Source organism: Mauremys mutica, chromosome 4 (assembly GCF_020497125.1).
Source record: "Mauremys mutica isolate MM-2020 ecotype Southern chromosome 4, ASM2049712v1, whole genome shotgun sequence".
Taxonomy (NCBI): domain Eukaryota; kingdom Metazoa; phylum Chordata; order Testudines; family Geoemydidae; genus Mauremys; species Mauremys mutica.
In genome coordinates, this window is record NC_059075.1 from 28,111,503 (window position 1) to 28,129,590 (window position 18,088).

At 39.0% G+C, this 18,088-nt stretch overlaps 1 protein-coding gene across 2 annotated transcripts in view; it reads left to right on the top strand.

Moving 5' to 3' along the window:
• The window catches only part of DICER1 (dicer 1, ribonuclease III), a 100,059-nt gene that overhangs the window by 40,964 nt on the left and 41,007 nt on the right, over positions 1–18,088 (top strand). Inside the window, exons 9-11 of one of the 2 annotated variants that reach the window (XM_045015228.1) lie at positions 919–1,079; positions 8,861–9,029; positions 10,585–11,057. In XM_045015228.1, coding sequence (XP_044871163.1) covers positions 919–1,079; positions 8,861–9,029; positions 10,585–11,057 — 803 coding nt within the window. Of the gene's footprint in view, positions 1–918; positions 1,080–8,860; positions 9,030–10,584; positions 11,062–18,088 lie in introns of those variants that run through there. The other variant, XM_045015229.1, reaches the window with a different exon arrangement.

Sequence of the window (18,088 nt, forward strand, 5' to 3'; positions counted from 1 at the left end):
GGTATTTAATGTTTTTTAAATAAAATGCTTAAGTGTCACCCCTCTTCACTACAAAACTGACGATGAGAAACAATGGGAAGTGTACAGTGTATTTTGGGATGCTGAATTTACTGAAGAGTTATTGGAGTAAATTGACATCAGTGATCCATACAATGGTGAAACCAGTGTCTTTACCATAACCTACATTGGTTTTTGGTCAGGAATTGATGTAGTAGTGCAGCTAATTTTATTGTAAATTTAAAATTGAATCTTATTTTGAGTAAATGGAATTACTGAACCTTTAAAAAACCATTGATAAAATAACCATTTGAGAGAGTGTGGATTTTTTTTTTTAAATACATAGGTACTGATTTCTAAAGCTTTAAGCTTTCTTTTGTTGTGAGGGCATTTTTGGCCCTGTGCATTATTTGCCCTAATTGAAGTGAACCAAGCAATTCAAAGAGAATCTACTTCTGTATCTTTTTTCCTTCATCCTTCCTTCTTCCTCCAACCCTTCCCCAGTGAATGACAGGCTTAACCAGGGATCATGTGGTAGGTTTAATTTTTTTATAGTGGTATTTTAATCCTTAAAAGATGGTCGGTTTTATGGTATAAATGTTGACAAGGTACCTCACACCTGCTTTTATGTGCTTTGACTATCTCTACTTAATAAAATGTTTAACAAATTTCTGCCTTTGCATACTTTTACTAAAACAATAAAAGTTAAAATTTAATATTTAATATGTTTCAATTTTCTAATTTAACTGTAGTTGGTTAGTTATATTAGATTGAAAATATCTATTGTTCTTTTTCTGACACCTGGTGCTGAAATACTAGTTGAACCTGAGATCTAGATATTTATCTGTAAAGATGCACTTGGGATGCGTTGGTGAAGGAATTGACAGTTTTATTACCCTGCTGTTCTGGTTTACTTCACAGATCTGTGAGAACTGTCCATCCTGTCCTCGAATCCTGGGATTAACAGCTTCCATTTTAAATGGGAAATGTGATCCTGCTGAGTTAGAGGAGAAGATTCAGAAACTGGAGAAAATCCTAAAGAGCAATGCTGAAACTGCAACTGATTTGGTGGTCTTAGATAGGTACATTTTAATACACAATTGTCAGTGTTAAATTTATATTTGTGTTTTCATATCAGTAAGACTGAGGAAAGAACACTATTAGTAGCTATGTTTTTATGCTCATGGATATATATGTGTGTATATATAAAATTATACATACAGTGCCGTCACTTTATAAAAAAATCGATAAGTTTCTTTCTGAGTAGTGAGAGCTTTTAAATATTTTTAAAAGGAGCGGTGAAGAAATACCTAAGAAGAGATTTCTGAAAAGCAACTGTTCCTTAGATTGAGAGCTTTTGGGGGCAGGGACTACAATTTATTATGTTTGAAAAGTAACTAGCATATTATTGGAGCTTCATAACCTGTGAGCTGGTTTTGGCAGGATTTTACAACTCCCACTATAAGGTCTTGCAGATTTTAAAATTTTACTATTGTTATAAAAAAATGACAAAAGCAATTCAGAAATACTATCACAGATAAGGACCGTTTTCTGTATGTTTGTATAGAGTCAGAACATTGTGGGTGCTACCTAAGTACAAATAAGTAGTAGTAATAGTATGCCTCTTGCCTGTCACGTAGCAGAAGAAAAATGTGTACGTTCATCAACTTTTGCATCCATAGTCAGTGAGTTAATTGTAATTGACCCTGTTCCTCTCTTCTCCCCCGTTTGGTTGGTATAAACATAAGTAGATGCTTTATTTAAGACAAAGTAAAAGATGGTACAATTGCTTTATCTACTAGCATATACTTTAAAGGGGGCCCTTATCTAAACTTGAACAATTCTCTTTTTGCAAAGCTCACTTCTTTGAGTGCTGGTTCCTATGTGTTTTTCACACATGGGTATGCATGTGCATCATGCGCATTCACCCAGAGTTTCTTAACAAGCACTGTCTGTTGGCCTGCATGTGAGCATTTGCTCACCTTGTGCTCCAGACGAAAAGCATAAGAGACAGCGTGGGCCGATGCCTCTACAGGACCTTCTTACCACTGCATTGCCTGAGTCGGAATCCTCTGTGTCCAGATATCTTCAGATTCTTTCTTCTAATACCCTGTAAATAGATATTGTAAATGCGTTTTTATATTAGAATTGTTAGTTTTTATAGTATAGCTAGTAAAGCTTGCTTTTCCTTTTGCTGGGGAGCCCCTTCCCTCGGTCTGGGACTGTGCCCAGAGTCTCGGGGTTCAAGAACGTTGCATCACTTGCACTTGCTCCTTCTCCATGAGTGAGGACCACCAACATTGCCTCTGCTGTTTGGATGATACTCAGATTTCTGCAGAGTGCAGCATCTGTTGCTCATTTTCCCCTGCGAACACACACAGTTCGTGAACCTTAGTTGAAGAAACGCCTTATGGAGAAGGCTATGAGACCCCTGTACATCAGCCCCCAACGGACAAACAGCACAAGCATGGGAACGGAGCCAAGAGCTGCTAAGCTCAAGGACTTTGTATGAGAGAAAGTGAAACTCATGGTTACGAGGACAAATCCTTGTCCAGGTCTCTTCCATAGAGAAGAGATCCCTTTCCAACACCAGACAGGTCGAGCAAGTCTTCGCATGCAGATGTTAAGGGCTCAGAACTGCTTAAGACCCCCTAGCAGGAGAGTAAAGCATGAAAGAAAAAGGATCCATCTGTTCCATTGGTGGCTCTGTCTCCTAAACGTAAAGACCAGCATCCCAGAACTCTTGGATGGAGTTGGTGATCTGACACTTCAGCAGTACGATCTCGTTCTTCAAAGGACTGGCCTACAGCAATGTGTCAGGACACTTTTGGTCATGACCACCGGAGCACCTCGAACACTTGGATGTATGAACACTTATGTCTCCTGAGAGGATATTATCTTTCCCTTATCCTCAATCCACTCTCCTGTTAGGCCTGATCTTCCTGTGAAGGACTGCCACACCAGAGGATAAAACTACTTCAGTAACACTCCCACCCTCAGAGTCAGATGCTCCTGCCAGTCCTTTATCTCCTCATAGAGAGATGAGTCCTGGCACAGAGTCAAGGAGATCTGGACGCCCTTCTCCCCGGTATGACTTTCCTAGGGATTGCTGGTACCCGATGTCATGGGAGCCCCCTCAACTGGTTGAACCCTCATATAGGCCCTAAAAAAAAAAATTGGGGCTTTTGGGATCCATATAGTAGACTCCTGGATCCATCCATGAGTCCTGCGGCACCTCTCCCACTTGGCATCCTTTGGATCTGTCGAAGTAGGAGGTGGAGGATATTGATCTCGATCCATAGGAATCAGTGATACCAACATCCTCATTTCTGGATGAAGGAATCACACTCTCTCTTCACCGGATGACCACAAGCAATACCAGGAGCTACTGCAGAGAATAGTGAATCACCTTCATAACCCTCCTGGAGGAGATCCAGGATTCCCAGCACTGACTGCTTGATGATCTGCAACCTACAGGTCCAAGCAAGGAGAACTCTGAGGTTGGACCTGTTGGGAAGATAGGTATTCTCCTGTGGGCATGCAATTCTGTATTACTATCTGAGGCTTTGTTACCGTAAAAAGATTTTAACTTCTACTTTAGACTTGCAGACTTTAAGAACAAACTTCCCCTTAAGGACACAGCCCAATTTCAGTCCTTCATCGAGAAAGGCAGGCCAGTGGCAAAAACATGCCTACAAGCTGCAGTGGATGGAGCTGACATGGCAGCCACAGTGCTAGCCACTTCTATAGTTATGAGGTGTAAATTTTAGCTTCACTCTTTAGGGTTCCCCAGGGAGGATCAGAACATACAGAGGACTCACCATTCAACAAATCAGATTGTTTAATGAGAAAACTGATAATTCTTTATGCTTGTTGAAATACTCTAGTCTAGATCAACCATCCGCACCTTGGGAATTTTATATCCCAGCCCTGAAGAGAAAATAGTGCAGGCAGCTGTATAGACTGAGACCCACCCCCTCCACAATCTTATCACCAGTGTTCAGCCAAGCCTCTGCGCAAGCGGCAGAGGACTCATGAGCTGAAAATCGAGGCCTCTACCACCATGACCTCCACCCATTCCACCCACCTGTAAAGGGTTACTGTTGACTCTTCGGTTGAGAACCTCCCATCGTTATTGATGCCAACAACGTCTAGCCCCCCTGTCTTTGGGGACCCACAATTGGAATGCAATCACAACAGATATTTGGAGTCTAGAAATTATCCACTATGGTTAATCCATCAATCTTCTCTCCTGTTCTTTCCACAAACCCACTTCCTGGTTCCTCTTCAGAGATCACTTTCACAAGCAGATTCTTCTCCAGAAGGTGGGTTCTCTTCTCCAACCAGGGGCGATAGAATGACTGCCACCTCAATATCGAGGGAGGGTTCTATTCCACAGACTTTGGTCCTCCAAAAAGATGGAGAGTGGATACCCATTCTGGACCTTCAACAACTGAACATCTTTATTCAAACATCAAAATGCAGGATGGCTACACTAGCATCAATAATTTCCCTCCTCTGTGTGGGGAGGAGTGGTTCATGACTCTTAACATGAAGGATGCTTATTTTCATGTAGATATTTATCCATCCCACAGAAAGTTTCTTCAGTTCCTGGTAGGTCAAGTGCATTAATGATTTAGAATCCTACCCTTTGGACTAGCAATAGCGCCCAGGATAGTCACAAAGATTTTCTCTGGGCTGGCAGCCCAAATGAGATGTCACAGTTACTTAGGTTTCCCATATTTGGATGATTGGCTCCCAATAAATTGCTCCAACAATAAGGTCTGGTTGGTGACTTTGTTACTGCTTTATCTTCTAGCAGCGCTGGGTGTCTGTGTGAACAAAGAAAAGTTCATTTTGATCCTCACACAGACAATAAACTTTATTGGAGTGGTATGACTTTAATTTCAACTGGAACTTTCCTCCCCACAGAAAGATTCCAATCAGTGAGCAATTTGATATCACAGGTTACTTGCAGACCAAAGATTACGGTTAAAGTATGCCTATCTTTAGTAGCCCACTTGGTCTCTTGCATTTATGTGACACGATTCGCCAGACTTCAGCTATGCTGACTACTGGCTTGGCTCTGGTCCATCTACTCACCAGACAAAGACCACATCAACAACAGCGTGACCGTTCCCCCAAGGATCATCACATCTTTTACCTGGTAGTCGAACCTGGAACCAGTGCAAGTGGGAGTTCACGTCAACATTCCCATCCCTAGTGCCTCAGTCATAATGGACTCATCCCTTCTTGGTTGGTATGCTCATCTGAATAACCAAACCATACACTTGGACCCCACAGGAGGCCAGACTGCACATCAGCCTGCTAGAAATGAGAACAGTCTACCTCAGCCCATCGTCTTGCTCTCTTGGTCTGCAATCCCTCTCTTGCTTCAGGACAAAAAAGACTTTGAAGAGCAACTAGTGAAAGACACAAAACTAACAGCAACATTTTTTTTAAAGTACATCAGAAGCAAGAAGCAGACCTAACAATCGGTGTGGCCACCAGATGACCGAGGTGCTAAAGGAGTGCTCAAAGAAGACAAGGCCATTGCTGAGAAGCTAAATGATTTTTTTTTTGCCTTGGTCTTCACTGGAAAGGATGTGAGGAAGATTCCCACACGAGCCATTATTTTTAGGTGACAAAACTGAAGGAACTCAAATTCAAGACTGCAGAACTGCTAACTGTGATAAGTAACCTATTGCTTAAATCAGCCTCTGTACCAGATGACTGCAGTATAGCTAATGTAACACCAATTAAAAAAAAAAAAGGCTTGAGAGACAATCCTGGCAATAACTTCAGTGCCAGGCATATTGTTTGAAACTATAGTAAAGAACACGCAGATTAATACAATTTGTTGTGGGAGAGTTAACACAGCTTTTGTAAAGGGAAATCATGCCTCACCAATGTATTATAATTTTTGAGGCTGTTGTTAAGCATGTGGACAAGGGTGATTCAGTTGATAATAGTGCACTTGGACTTTCAGAAAGACTTTGATAAGGTCCCACACCAAAGGCTCTTAAGCAAAATAGGCAGTCATGGGATAAGAGGGACTGTCCTTTCATGGATTGGTAACTAGTTAAAAGATAGGAAACAAAGGGTAAGAATAAGTGTTTCATTTTTACAGTGGAGAGGTGTAAATAGTGGGGTCCCCCAAGGAACTATATTGGGACCAATACATATTCATAAATGATCTGGAAAAAAGGGGTAAATAGTGGGATGGCAAAGTTTGCAGACAATCACGTCCAAAGTTGACTTTGAAAAGTTACAAATGGATCTCACTAAACTGGATGACTGAGCAAGAAAACGGCAGATGAAATTCAGTGTTGTTAAGTGCAAAGTAATGCACATTGGAAAACATAATCCCAGCTAAACATACAAAATGATGGGTTGTAAATTAGCTATTACTGCTCAAGAAAGGGATCTTGGAATCATCCTGGACAGGTCTCTGAAATTATCTGATAAGTGTGCAGCAGCAGTCAAAAAAAATCTAACAGTGTTAGGAACCAATTAGGAAAGGGATAGAAAATAATACAGTAAATATAATGACACTATATAAATCCATGTTACTCTTGCATCTTGAATAGTGTGTGCAGGTTTGGTCACCCCATCTCAAAAAAGATATATTAGAATTGGAAAAAGTATAGAGCAGTGCAACAAAAACTATTAGGAATATGGGACAGCTTCCATATGAGTATAGATAAAAAAACTGGGACTGTTTAGATGCGAAAAGAGGCAACTAAGGGGCTTTATAATAGAGGTCTATAAAATCATAAGTCGTGTGGAAAAAATGAATAAGAAAGTTTTACATACCCCTTCACATACACAGGAACCAGGGATCACCCAATAAAATTAATAAGTAGTATGTTTAAAACAAACATACGAAACACAGTCAGCCTGTAGAACCCATTGCTAGGACATGTTGTGAAGGCCAAAGGTGTAAGTAGGTTCAAAAAAGAATTTGATAAGTTCATGGAGAATAGGGCCATCAATGGCTATTACCCAAGATGGTCCGGGACACAACCTTATGCTCCAGGTGTCCCTAAACCTCTTGGTTGCTGGAAGCTGGGACTGTATGATGGGATGGATCACTTGATAATTTCCCTGTTCTGTTCATTTTCTCTGAAGCATCTGGCACCGTCCACTGTTGAAAGACAGGATACTGGGCTAGATGGACCATTGTTCTGACCCAGTATGGCCATTTTTATATTCTTATGTTCTTTAAAATATGGAAGAGTCAAGTAGGAACTACTACCTAGCTAAATGGAGATGCTTCTCTACCTGGGTGCAGGTCAGTCAGTCTTCCTCAGACTCTGCAGATATTCCAGTCATGTTAGATTACCTCCTGTCATTGAAGAACTCAGGTCTCTCCCTTAGCTCACTGAGAGTCCATCTCACAGCAATCAGTACTTTCCTTCCTCTAGTAAATGGATGTTCCATTTTTACTCGCACAACAATAGTGAGATTCATAAAGGGCCTTTCTATCAATGGTCAAGCCTTACCTCAATAGGACCTCAAGCTTGTCCTTTCAGTACTCACCAGACCACCATTTGAACCTTTAGATATATGTTCTGTTCTCACCTTTCTGTGAAAGATGCATTTTTAGTTTTTACTTCAGCCAGAAAAGTGAGCAAGATGGGGGCACTCATGGCAGACCCACCATATACAGTTTTTCACAAGGAGGTTTCCCTTCACTTTCATCCTAAATCCCTAAGGTAATTTCTGAATTTTTTTGTCAAACAACCAATCCACTTACCTGTTTTCTTCTCAAAACCTCATGCTTCCATTGAAGAGAAAACCTTCATTCCCTGGATGTCAGATGTGCCCTGACATTCTATTTTCAAAGGACCAAATCAATGAGAAAATCACTAAGACTGTTTCTCTCTGTCGCAAAAAAGTTGCAAGGACAAGCAGTATCTTCTCAGCGAATCTCTGAATGGATTTCTGGTCGCATCACCACATGCTACTAGAGTATCCATCCTCTGGATGGAGTAAGGGAATGCTCAACGAGAGACCAAGCTGCTTCTACAGCATTTCTGTGGGAAGTCCTGATACTGGATGTATGCAGAGTGGCTATCTGGAGTTCCAGTCACACATTTACAAAACACTGCATGCTTCTTTACTGCCAGCCTTCTCAAACCCCGTCTCCAGTCTAAATACTGCTTGTCAGTCACCCACATGTGGAATCACATAGGCAGTAGCACTCGAATAAGAAATGAAGGTTTACTTACCTCTAACTGGAAGTTCTTCAAGATGTGTGGTGTCTAGCTGTAGTCCACTACCCACCCTCCGTCCTCTCTGCTTTGGATCCCATTGGATTCACAGTTAAGAACTGGAATTGGAGAGGTATTGGCCCTCACTGCCTCTTTATACCCTCAGTCTGGAGCACAAGGAGAGTAATTGGGCACTGCTTGTTGAGAATTTCCAGATGCGGGCACGTGGCAGGCATGCGTACCCATGTATGAAATATAGATAGGGATCACACATCTTGAAGAACTTCAGTTACAGGTATGTAACATCCGTTTCATACATGACTTTGACACTTACTCACTCATTCCTGAAAAGTTCAAATATATGTGTTTAGCTCCAGCATAGTGTGTGAATTATATTTATGTAGTCTTTTTTGAGAGATACTAACTCTTAAGGCATTAAAAAATAAGTACACTATTTTTGATGTACTGTATAATATCTTAAACTGTGTATTCATTTGTTTTCCGTTTGTTACTGCTAAAAAATTAAAAAAACCCTCTCAAATTGGGTAGGGCTGTCCTTCCTGCTTAATGTATAGCCTTAGTAGCTAAAAACAACTCTGACTTTCAACAGCTATAGTTGACCAAATCTTTTGCTTCTCTCAATGAAGATATACTTCTCAGCCATGTGAGATTGTGGTAGACTGTGGACCATATACCGACAAAAGTGGGCTGTATGAAAGATTGTTAAAAGAATTGGATGAAGCACTTAACTTTCTAAATGACTGCAACATATCTGTACATTCAAAAGAGAGAGACTCTACATTAATTTCTAAACAGGTAAGGACATTATGTCCGATGTAAAACACATACTTAGATTTTTATCATTGCTTGTTCATTGCTTTCCAAGTTAATTACAGAAACTTTTATTGTAGTTCAGCCAACCTAAAATATATTAACAAAATTAATCTTAATTTCCTGTGACTGATTGTGAAGTTTTCCTTTGAACCGTGGGTGAAATCTATTGAAGTCAATAGCAGAACTCCTACTGATGTCCAGGATTTCACCCCCTAACTCTGTGACTTTAGAACTTTGTCAGACATGTGGATCATATATATTTTCTTTTTCATTCTGCATAATTATTTTATTGCTTATATATTGACCATTATTGTTAAGACCCAGTGACTTTTCCAAATAAAATTTTAATAGTGCAACCAAAAAAAAAAAGGAAACGGTGCTTCAGGAAGTATTCTGAAAAAATGTCCCCAGTTGGTGTCACAAGATGAAATAAACTCTCAGACAGATACTCTGCTTCAAACTCTTCCACTTCTTTCAGTTCCCACATTCTTTGGGTCTCTTCAGTTACAGGAGCATTGCCTACATTACCTGCCAAATAAGTTGTAGAGAAAGGAGTGCAAAATTGCACAGGGATTGCAAAGAGTCGTCCTGTTACCTCTGAGCAGTCAGGAATGGAGAGGCAGAGAATAAGGGGAAGAGAGAAGATTAGTGTTTTCAAGTGCTGTTTTCTAGAGCTATAAAAACCTCATGGTGCAATATTTTAACTGTATTGTGATGCTTTCATTGTAATATTGAATCAGAATGTGATGGGTCATGAATCTGTTTTAGTGATATAGCAACATCACAACACAATGTCAGGATGTCACACTATAATGTTTATGTGGCATTTGGCCGCTTGACTCAATGGCAAAGATGCCTTTCCAGCAGGTTGAGTACTGTTGCACTAACCCTATTTAAATTAATTGAAATGAAATTTGTTTTTTCTTTACTGTTCTTTTCTCTGTTTAAAGTATAGTTTTCATTTTCTTAGTTTAATTAAAAAGCTTTCCTTTGATAGAATAGACTTCATGAGCTCTAGTTAAATACAGTGAATAATATACAATGAATTGAGAGCCTTATTTGTGGAATTTCTTGGTAAATTATCAGTCTCAGATAATGATGCAGAAGTGCCTATGGAAAATATTGCCTTATTTAAAAACTTGTTTCCCCATTAGTCTAGGGGGATAATACTGTCCAGTTGCTCATAACTGCATTATGAATTATTTTTTAGCATAATTATTTTAAGGCAGATTTCCAGATTGCAATGCCATCGGACTACAAAATAGTAATTAAATCCTTCTTGTCCTGGACAAAAATGATAAAATATAGAGTGTAGCTCTAGTGGCTGGTGTTTCTGGTGAAGAAGTATTTTTACGTTTTCTCCTGTCATGTTTGGGGGGGACTTCTAAATGAAATAACTGTAGCTATCTTTTACAAAGAAACCAACCACTATTGTGCTTACAATAAGGATTATCCTCATATTAGAAATGAAAGCCCAATATAAAATGAATAAATTACTATATCCTGTTGAACTGGGGTTTGAATTCATTTGTTGTAGATACTGTCAGACTGTCGAGCTGTGTTGGTTGTTCTGGGACCCTGGTGTGCAGATAAGGTAGCTGGAATGATGGTGAGAGAGCTACAGAAGTACATCAAACATGAGCAAGAGGAGCTGCACAGGAAATTTTTATTGTTTACAGACACTTTCCTAAGAAAAATACATGCACTGTGTGAAGAGCACTTCTCACCTGCCTCACTTGATCTGAAATTTGTAACCCCGAAAGTAATAAAACTGCTTGAAATCTTGCGCAAATATAAACCATATGAGCGGCAGCAGTTTGAAAGTGTTGAGTGGTATAATAATAGGAATCAGGATAATTATGTGTCTTGGAGTGATTCTGAAGATGATGATGAGGATGAAGAAATTGAGGAGAAAGAGAAGCCAGAGACAAATTTCCCTTCTCCCTTTACTAATATTTTATGTGGAATTATTTTTGTGGAACGGAGATACACAGCAGTCGTCCTAAACAGGTAATGCTTTTAAAAATGAAAATCTTAAAGAATGTAACACATTGCCAAAGGGAAAGGTATGTTACAGTTATCTAGGAAATTGTGTTGTATTTCAGGAAAGCCACTCCATTATGTATTTGAGTCAAATAAGAGACCTAGAACATTCGTCCAAGAACCACTATGAGCTTTTGAGTAAAATTTTCAGAAGTACTTTAGTCACTTTTGAAAATAGGATATAGGCTCCAAAATCACTTAGGCACCTCTGAAAATTTTATCCTTGCACCATATATCAATGTGATTCCAGCTTAGTGGAGCCCAAGTTTATAATTGTAAGTTTAAAAAAAAGTTTATACATGCAATACTGGAACATCTGAAGTTTACAAAACTCTTTATTCAGTAAAATGTCAAGCCCTTGTGTTCCTTATCAGCAACAAAAAAAGGTGGCCACTGGGGCATCTGCCAAAAAATATTGAAGATGTGTGCAATACTCTAGTTGCATAAGGTATGTTTTTTTCCTGAAAAGATGATCTGCATTAGCTATACATAAGCACCACTTTACCAATAAGTGCTGATTGCCCCAAGTAAACAATGAAAGAGGTACTTCAGCAAATAAACGTTTTTTTCTGTTTTTAAACAGCTAATATGCTGAAAAAATACACCCATACAATTTATTTTGGGCATTCATCACTTATTAACATTAAATATTTTTACTTAAGTTATAAGTTTAAACAATATCTCTCATGGAAGGAAATGAAAAGTTATTCCTCCTAACAGTACATGTCCTCTACTCCACCATGCACAAGCACACACCTTGCCATTTCTACAGCTGCCGTACACCACAGGTCTTGCTTCACAGCTTTAGCGCTGTTCCGTTTCCACTCTTCTGTTCACAACATTTTACCAGAATATTTTTTCCCTAACAATAGAAGTTGGTTGTGTAGGAAGATATTAAAGGGTTTTATGCAGAAGGATGGTTTTTTCTGTGGTAATTCCCTGGGTTGTTTCTACAGCTTAATTAGGGAGGTTAACACACCTGTGGGGATGCAAGGACAGCAAGAGAATGTTATCCTTCAATAGTTGTGCATGAACTCTTAGTTATAGGATAAAATCTGCAGAAAAACCTCCAAGGGGGAGCAACCCTTATGTGCAACCAACCCCCTATCAATCAAGTTTGCATTCACCAGTCCCTGTCAATCACGTTTGCATGTACCCTCCCTCTCCTCATTCTCTCTTCTCTCTCCTCACCCCACCAAATCAATCAGTGGGATTTGTATGAGCCTGCTCCTTGCACTCATCTTTCAACCCCTCTCTCCAATTCCAATCAGTCTTTTGTGTACCCAGTCCCCATTCAGCAAGCAAGGTTATATGCCCCATCACTCAGGTTTGTGTTCATTCCAAATACATTTTCAATTATAAAAATAGTGGATAATTGTTAAAAATGACCCTAAATCCAAAACTGTCTTTAAAAACAAAAGCACACTCTGTTGCATTAGGGTTCCTCAGGATCCACCTCTCTGCCAATTTTTGTGTAGATACCTGTTAGACAATATTTTTATAAGTCAACAAGGAAAAGTTTCAGACAGAGCCCAAATTTAAAGACTTCCTGTTTAGTTTCTCTTCATACTTTTTTTTTTTTTTTTTTACATAAATTACACGAAAAATTCAGAGGACATAAAAAGTAACTATGGTTGAAACTACACACCAACTGATCTCCTCCATTTAGAGAGAAACAGGATTTTATGCTGACTGTTAAGCCCATTTTGGAACACAACTGTGGAGTCACTACTAGGCACCTCCATTTTTTGTGGGTTTTTTCCCCCCCAACTGTAGACACATTGGCTAAAGTCGAGATTTGGTAAAACTTTGTTGCACTCATAAAATGTTTTCATATCTAAGTACCTGTTTGCATCCAGAGACACACAAATGAAAATGTTTGTCACACATGCACATATGCATTCTGAAGAGGCATAAATTAAGCCATGTCTGTTTGAAGATATGGCCCACATTTTATTGAAAAGCCTGCAGCAGTTACAACAGCTTACTGATTTTTGTTCAGTGGCGTTTGCAGTAAATGCTTCCTGTTTTTTTTTTAAACTGCATAGCTAAATAATTTTATTTCTTTTGGAAAGAAACGGAATGTTCTGCACCTGCCAGTACTTAAGATTTATTTGGAATTTGGGCCTGATCCAAAATCCACTAAAATCAATGGAAAGACTTCCATTGACTTCCGAGTTTTGGATTAGAACATTAGTGTGTTAATTGAATGTACACTTTAATTATTTGATCACTGGACATATCCTTTGAACTGTGCATTTCCCCACATGCACACTTTCAATGTATTTTTTCCTTTTTCTTTGCCTTTTTGCACCCATAAATGGATATGTTAATGGAAGTGTATTATGTGATATGTCAAGTCTTCCAGTGAAATGAATACATGTTTTTAATAACTTTTAAAAAGTTCTTTACATTTAATGAAATCTGATAAATATGCCTGGCAACCTGAAATAAAGATTACATTATACTTCAGGGAGTAAAGGGGATTATGAAGTCACAGTTAATATAGACTACTAAATTATACATTTGATTCAAATGCTATTGTACTTTTTCCATTGCACTGTACATACCTGCATACTTTATGTGATTTATAAATCAAACTACATCCTGGCTGCCACAACACTTCAAACTTACAGTACTTTAGATTTATAAAGAATTAACAAAAAGGCACTTATCTTAAGACTCCGGGCAACCTTCATATAAATTATGGTGACCAAAGTATAAAATGAGTATTGAGCATCTAACTCCCACTCCAAAAGTCAACCACCGAACAAAGATTCTCCAAAAAAAAGTCTCCCTGCCCTCACGCAAGTTCCAAACTTAACCTTCATCAAACCCTTCCCTCTGTATAGAATCATATGGTTAAAAGGTACCATAAGGGTCATCTAGTCTAGCCCCCTGCCAAGATGCAGGATTTGTTGTTTTTAAACCATCCAAGATAGATGGCTGTCCAGCCTCCTTTTGAAAACCTCCAGTGAAGGAGCTTCCACAACCTCCCTAGGCAGTCTGTTCCATTGTCCTACTGTTCCAAAAACATTTGTGAATAGATTGGGTTTACAGATTACTTGGAAGATCAGCAGATCCAAGGTGTTTCGGACCAATGGCTGAAGACCTCTCACTACTGCCAGTTCCTTGTCCTTTCACTTGAGAGGGATTCAGCTCAAAGGCATCCGCTGCTTGCAATTGCAACAATAGGGCACACAGAGAAAGGCAGTCTTCCCAAGTCGGAAGATCCCAAAACATTTAAGGCTTTATAAGTTATAACCAACACCTTAAATTCCACCCAGAATCCAATAGCCAAGCCCTGCACATCACAAAGTGGGGCCAGATCAATATATAGTTACTGTTGACTTGTTTTTTTGCTGTGTTAATAATAATAATAATAATAATTACACTTGGTCTACAGCTCCTGGAATTATGTAATGGAGTCTGATACTGGTGGTAAAAAGGGGTGCACGGATATGTCTACACTACAATTAAAAATCCTCGGTTACCTTGTGCCAGCTGACTTGGGCCATGTTTAATTGTGGTGTGGACTCTCAGGCTGGTGGGAGGGTCCAGAGCTCAGGCTGTAGCCTGAGCCCAAATGTCTATACCGCAATTAAACAACCCTTTAGCCCCAGGCCTGTGAGCCTGAGTAGGCCGGCACAGGGCAGCCTTGGGAGTCTAATTGCAGTGTACACATACCCTGTGGCAGAAACAGGTAAGAATTTAATATGAAATGATACTTAACTACTAATTCCTTTCTTTAGAAACTAGTATTATTGCCTAAATTGTAAATATTACTGGTCAAACCAAAAATTTGCCTAATCTATGTATAGTAATGATCACATATCATTTTCACCCATTAGTTACAAATGCGGAACAAAATCAGTTGTCATAAATTATTAGATGGTGTGTTAAAAGCATTGGTTCATTCATTACCACAGGTATTTTTAAACTTGTATTTCAGTTGTATACCTCAGGGAAATGTGGGGGAAAAAATTCTATTTAAGAAGGTTTCTGAAATACTTTTTACTATTTTTGTCCATATAAGGAAAACACAGTATATGTGTGACATTCCTGGGTACAATCCAGACTAATGAACAGTTCTGTCACCCCTGCCTTGCAACATTGGGTGCCTTACAATGCCTTACTGAAGGGGCTCCCACCTGTGCCACTCACAAGCAACCTTCCAGCATGCAAGCCACACCCTAAGTGTTTGTGTGTAACTACAGCCTGCCAGCCACACTTGGGTTTTACTGTCTCTCCCCAGCCTTGGTTATACTGTAGGGTGTCCCCAACACAACCTCAGTCTTAGATCTCCCCCCAAGAAATCTATGCCCACTACTGCCCAGCCCTCTCCTGAATAATACAAGTTTTATATAAAGTCCATTATTACTTTAATAGAAATAATATGCATGCAACTTGCCATCCCAATTGGATTTTCCCAGAGACTTCAATTTAAACACACTTGCTTAGATAAAACAATAAAACAAGTTTATTAACTACAAAGAGAGATTTTAAGTGAGTACAAGTAATGAGGCATAAAAGTCTGAAATGGTTACAAGAAAAACAAAGATAAAACACCAATGGTGCCTAACTTAACACACTATGTCATAGTCAAAGCAGAGCTTTCTCTCCACATCCTTCTTAGGATCAGGTCAGGACCCCATCTCCCAGAATCCAACATAATTCTTTGTTGCTTCAGGTACTGTTAATGCGATGGATAGGGAGAGAGAGGGAGGTGCCTTGGGGTGTTTAACCTTCCTTTTTATAATTTCAATCCCCCCTTTGAAAAACATTTCCAGCTGGGTACCAGGGAAACAAAAGCCTATGAGGAAAGATGTTCCCTGCCGCTTGTTCCTCACCAGTTTGAGCTATCTTTGTTTCCTTTCCTGCTTGAGGACTCTGTTTACTGCTTAAATGCAAATTAAACAGATCACACATTCCTTTGTTTGAGATAGACCTGTTTGCCAACCTCAGTTTGGAACATACAGAGTTTACACCATATAGTAGAATCTTATAACTTCCCATACAGTGTTACCCCACACATTTTATCAGCAAATTGAGGTTTTCAAATGATACCTTACAAGGCATATTTGTACAGAGATAATTACAATACTGTGCAAGTTGTGAATATATGGATGCATTTTGTCACAGTATGTTACTAGTTCATGGTTACAAATAGAAGTAAAGATCTTAATACATTTTCCTGTAAGTAATTGCCTATAAAGTTGTGCACTTTGAAATGTTATATCTCAATGTCATTAATTGTATATTTCTCTACAAGTGAAGTGTATTAAGACCTTATGGAATTTTTAAGTAGAAATCCAAATTTGAGATTTCTTTCTTTTGATCATCTTTGATGGAATAAAAGAGCTTTAGAGAATAGGAATGTCATCTATAAGAAGAAACAACGGTAAAGATTTTCAGGGTCTGACTCCCCTCTCTCCCACCTCCCCCTCCCACCCCCCCAAAAAAATCAGGCACATAACTGCCCTCCCAATTTTCTGCAATAACCCTTTCTAGTGGCTGGACCAGGGAGGGATTGATGTCCATACAGCCTTTGAACTAACAGACTCTGGGTCTTTTAACACAGGCAGTAAAGACACATTTTTAGACCCAGAGATTCCAGGTTCATCCCCCACTGCAGAGGACTCTCCATGGGGCATTACATTTCACAAGCAATTACTGTGATTATACACACACGTGTATTTATACAGACAGATGGCTAGTTGCTTAACTTATTCATGAAATCACAGTGTTGTACAGACAAATTTTTAGCTTATTAGGCCTATAAGAAGAAGGGAAAATACAAAAGAGACCTATTTAAAAATGAATGCAAAAGGATGAATAAATATGTATAATCATATAATCATGTTCAGTATTATTGAGAATTTATTATTAATTTCACCAACTAATTGAAAACATATTTAGATTAAATAAGAAAGATACAGGTCTATATTTTTAATCACAGTGCTAAATATATCTATATTCTCATTTCTCAAAACATTACAGCAAAGTCTTAAAACTTTGTCATTAGCATATATGAACAGAAAATATAATTTAAATTATGCAGGTATTATCCTTAACATTAACCTGATAATCTTACATTCCAACACAATTATCCATAACAGTAAAACAATTTATGTATATCTCACTTTCTAATACTACCTTATTTAAGCTGCAAAGAATCAAGTGGGTCTTGAACTGTTTTGTGCTGTGATTGTGGAGTCAGTGTTCTTTCGGAAGCTTTGTTAATTTACAGAGCTAAGCCTTGATCATACAGCTAGCTCCTTGGTGCACGGGGTCCACCCACACACAGATAGTTCCAGGGTATGGGACCTTACATTTCATGTTCAAGATGTTTTTATTTGTGTATGTGTGTGTGGTATACACACACATGCTTTTCAGTTTGCTTTTCTATTTTTGAATGTGTGCATATGTATACCTATACAGAATACACATTCAGTGTAGCTGACAATGCCACTACAGATAAAGGTGTAAAATGTTTGAGTACAGAGATCTGTAACATTTAGAATAGATGTGAACACTTGGTGCTGGTTTCTTAGTTTCTGTCCTTTGTAGATTTTGACCAAATGACTAGTGACGTGGGATCCTGAGTTCTAGGGTGTCCAATATGAGGTCCCTTGGGGTATGTCTACACAAGAATAAAAAAACTGCTGGAGCCCGAACTTGAATGTCTATACTGTGATTTTTAGACCCACAGCCCTAGCTCAAGTCAGATGATGCGAGCCAGCTGCAGCTGTGTTGCAGGTCTTTTACCCCTATGTAGACATACTCTACGAGGGGCCTTTTTATTCCAGTGGGGATACTTGGCACTTCCTGAAAAGTACGTCCCTTTAAAGGTGTCTCAGTTTGGGCACCCAGAAACTGAGGAATCCCAACATCACTGGTCCCTTCTGAAAATCTTGGCCTTCAAGTATAGACTTTTCCATAATAGACCCAAAGCATGTGCGTATGTATGCAGTCCATCTTTGATTATCCCTACAGAA